This window comes from Austrofundulus limnaeus, unplaced genomic scaffold (genome assembly GCF_001266775.1).
Source record: "Austrofundulus limnaeus strain Quisiro unplaced genomic scaffold, Austrofundulus_limnaeus-1.0 Scaffold335, whole genome shotgun sequence".
NCBI lineage: Eukaryota > Metazoa > Chordata > Actinopteri > Cyprinodontiformes > Rivulidae > Austrofundulus > Austrofundulus limnaeus.
Window position 1 is genome coordinate 95,339 of NW_013952737.1, and position 3,533 is coordinate 98,871.

The window sequence follows — 3,533 nt, forward strand, 5'->3', positions numbered from 1 at the left end:
TGTCCTACCTGAGACACCCTGTCCTACCTGAGACACCCTGTCCTACCATGCTGCCTCTGACTCTCTGTATTCAGCTCCTACATCAACAGATAAAGTATTGTGTTTTTACTGCCACCTGAATTCAGTCAGCTTTAAAAAGGTCAAGAAAATAATGTGTAAATTATGAAGATAGTAGATTAAGTTAGAGAAAAAATCAGTGACTTTATGAATGTAAATTATAACAGGGAATATCATCAGAGTGGACCTGGACTCAATCTTAGCATTAAAATACAGTTTAACTTATTAAAAAAACCTCAATAATAGATAATGTCATCACTAAGTGATTGCTAACGTTAGCTGATAGACAACTAGCAGCAAGCTAACTTTTCATAAGAAAAATAACTGTCCTGTCCTACATTTTGACTTATTTTTGGTCCTTTGTAWAGAATAAAGTTTTTCCAAGAGCTGGACGTTTTCAGACCATTATCTGCTCCAGCAGCTCTGACCACCRCGTTGTTTACAGTAGGCAGCTAGCCCAGCGCGCGCGCATGTGTATGTGTGTGTCTGCACTTCAGAGAAAAGGAAGGGAGGGGGAAGGGGGAAGGTGTCTCAGGCTCACAGCAGCACTTCTGAAAAGTGTGAGATGAGAAGCATGAGTGGGGAGGGGGCGGAAGAGAGGAACCGGGTGCAGTGTACTTTTTAACTTTTTTTCCCCAGAAAAAAGTAGACGCAGCAGTTGCTGCCGCGCTTGTTACTGTCGGACAATGTAGATGCAYGCAAAGGAAAAAAGATGTGCGAATATTCGTGGGGACTGTCCCTGTCCAGCCAAAGTTGGTGGGGACATGTCCACACCAGTGCTTCACAAAGTTACGCCCCTGCTTGAAAGTCTCTCTTTGGACTTGTTTTGACTTTGAGCTGGATCTGGTCTCAGGTCCCTCTCTGAGATCAGAAAATGAACTTTGTTCAGACTCACAAGTTTCTTCCAGTGGTGTGAATCTGTTTTGAAGAAAAACTGCTCCATCTTCATTTCTCTGGCMGTTATCAGTTGTTTTGATTCCACTCWGTCGCTGCGTTCTTCTCCTTGCTGGTGGAGAAAAAGCATTTCTCTGTAACTCTGGCCATTTGTTGTCACCTAAGAGCTGAATCCTTCCTGAGAGAGTTTTTGGTCTGGCACCCAGAGAGTTGCATACAGCTTGACCCTCAGAAGCAKCTTCCATCTCCTTATCCAGTTGATCTCTCATCTCAGCCTTCTCACCCATTTGAATGCATGTTGAGTTCTCCAAAGCATTCATCTTTTCCAGACGATGAATTTTGAGCTCCAACACCGTCACCTTTTGGAGAAGCTGGCAGAAATCCTCTTTGGAAAAGAAAGGAGGTATCTTGAAGCTTTTCTGTACTCACTCCCAGCAGGTGTTTCAAAATCTGCAGGTTCTTCAACCAAAACTAAAGTCCAATGGTCTCTGCTTTTTCATGGTCACCAAATTATAGGAAAAAGCGTTGCTCAAAATGATATGTCCGAATAAACATGAATCAGCTGGACTTCTTAAAACTTTATTTTCAATTTTCTGACTCCAATCAGGTACACAGTACAGCACTCAGCACAGAGGCCTCAGTAAGACCTTGGGCTGAACCAAAACACAGCTGCYCTGCTCTGAAGCAGAAGCTGTGCAACCCACTGAAAACGTCTTCTACTATCATAATGAATTGACCTTATAATGGACATCTCTTCCTGGTTACATCAGACATCAGAAYGTAACTCATTTTGTTTACACTAAAGAAAGAACACATGATAAGACACACCTACTCTTTGTCTGCTTTAACCTTACAGGATGAAATGAYCAGAAGTATAAAATACAATACTGCATCTAACATTCAATTAATCACTTACAAAATTTCCTTCACTTTGATGAAAAATCCAAAACTATTATAACCTTGCTCTAGTTCTAAACTATTTTGCTAGCATAAATACAGAGTTAACTATAAACCATTAACAGTATATTTTAACATCTTGTACATTTTGTTCATTCAGAGTATTAGCAAAGGAAATGTTCTGTAAATATCTGTAAARCTAAACTCTATCAGGTAGTTGGCTGTGGCAGCCGTCTTGAATCACGTCAACTCTAAAAGTTAATAAGTTGTTGRTATTTTCAGACACAAACACACCGATGAAAACGTTATTGTCCACTTTAGACTTTCAGTGGTGGCAAATGATGAAGAAATCCCAACATCATTTTGAGTCTAAGCCCCATTTGTTTACCTGAGACCACCTCCCAGCAGCATCTGAGTTCCTCCTCCATGTTGTGTTTTGTGACGTCTGAAACCTGTTCTCCTCTGCCCTCCCTTCCAGACCATGAGCGGTCACGAGCACAACCATTCGCTGGACTTCCTGAACGGCACCCCGTGGTTCCTCTATGAGTGYACCCTGGAGATCGACACCAGCTACAGACGCATCTCCCTCTTCCTGCTCTACCTCTTCATATTYGTGGTGGGCCTGCTGGAAAACCTGCTGGTGGTCTGGGTCAACTGGCGTAGGCGCCACTCAGCCAGCGGGGTGCTGTTCTGCATCATCAACGTGAGCCTGTCGGACCTGATGGTGGTCGTGATCCTGCCCTTCTTCATGATGGAGGTGACCATAGACAAGGTGTGGCTGTGGGGCCGCTTCCTGTGTAAGGTCACCAGCCTCATCTACGTGATCAACTTCTACAGCAGCTCTTTCTTCTTGGCCTTCATGACCTTGGAGCGCTACCTGTCCCTCACCAGACCGTCCGCCCCACCTCTCTTCCCTGTGGTGGGCCGGCGCCGCTGGGCGCTCTGCGGGGCGCTGTGGGTCTTCTCTCTGTTCCTGGCCCTGTTAGAGAACGCCCACATGGACCTCCTGCAGTGGGAGGAGCCGGGCTGCTACCTGCTGCCCGAGTACAGCTACACCGAGTGGTACGTGTCCTTGGCCTTCCTCTGCATGATCTTCCAGTTCCTTGGCCCGGCGGCGCTCATCATCACCTGCAACGTGCTCATCGCCCGAGCGGTCCGAACGGCGCCGGATGTGGAGAGTCGTCGGGACGTGTGGCTGGTGCACGTGTACTCTTCGGTGTTCGTCCTGTGCTGGTTCCCCTACCACCTGGTTGTGCTGCTGATGATCATCGACGACCTCGACCCCTTCCTRTTCAGCTGCAACGCCGTGGAAGTCCTCTACTTCTCCTACCCCGTGGTGCAGGGCTTCTCCCTCTTCCACTGCATCGCCAACCCCATTCTCTACAACTTCCTCAGCAAGAGTTTCCAGAGCAACCTGCTGAACACCGTGATCAACTGCCTACCCAAGGAGAAGGCAGTGGAGCAGGTGGAGGCGGGGCCAAAGCCCAACACTCCTAACGGAGGGGACCCGGGGAAGCAGCGCAGGCTAAGTAACAGCAGCACCAGCCATTCTGATGTTGGCTCATAGGAAGCTTCAGGCGAGAGACTTTTTCTGTTATTTAGTTTGAATTCTTTGTTTCAAACTGCAAATAAAACAAGAAAAACACAGTATGTAAAAAAATTTCAAAAGATGATAAAAAGAAAAC

General features: G+C 46.3%; 1 protein-coding gene across 1 annotated transcript in view; it reads left to right on the forward strand.

The window, feature by feature from the left end:
* Nucleotides 1–3,533, forward strand: part of ackr5 (atypical chemokine receptor 5) — a gene marked incomplete at its 5' end in the record, with an annotated part of 15,383 nt that extends 11,850 nt beyond the window's left edge. The window contains 1 exon segment of the mRNA XM_014022568.1: nt 2,327–3,533. Within this exon segment, the coding sequence (XP_013878022.1) occupies nt 2,330–3,415 (1,086 nt within the window). The 3' untranslated portion in view covers nt 3,416–3,533.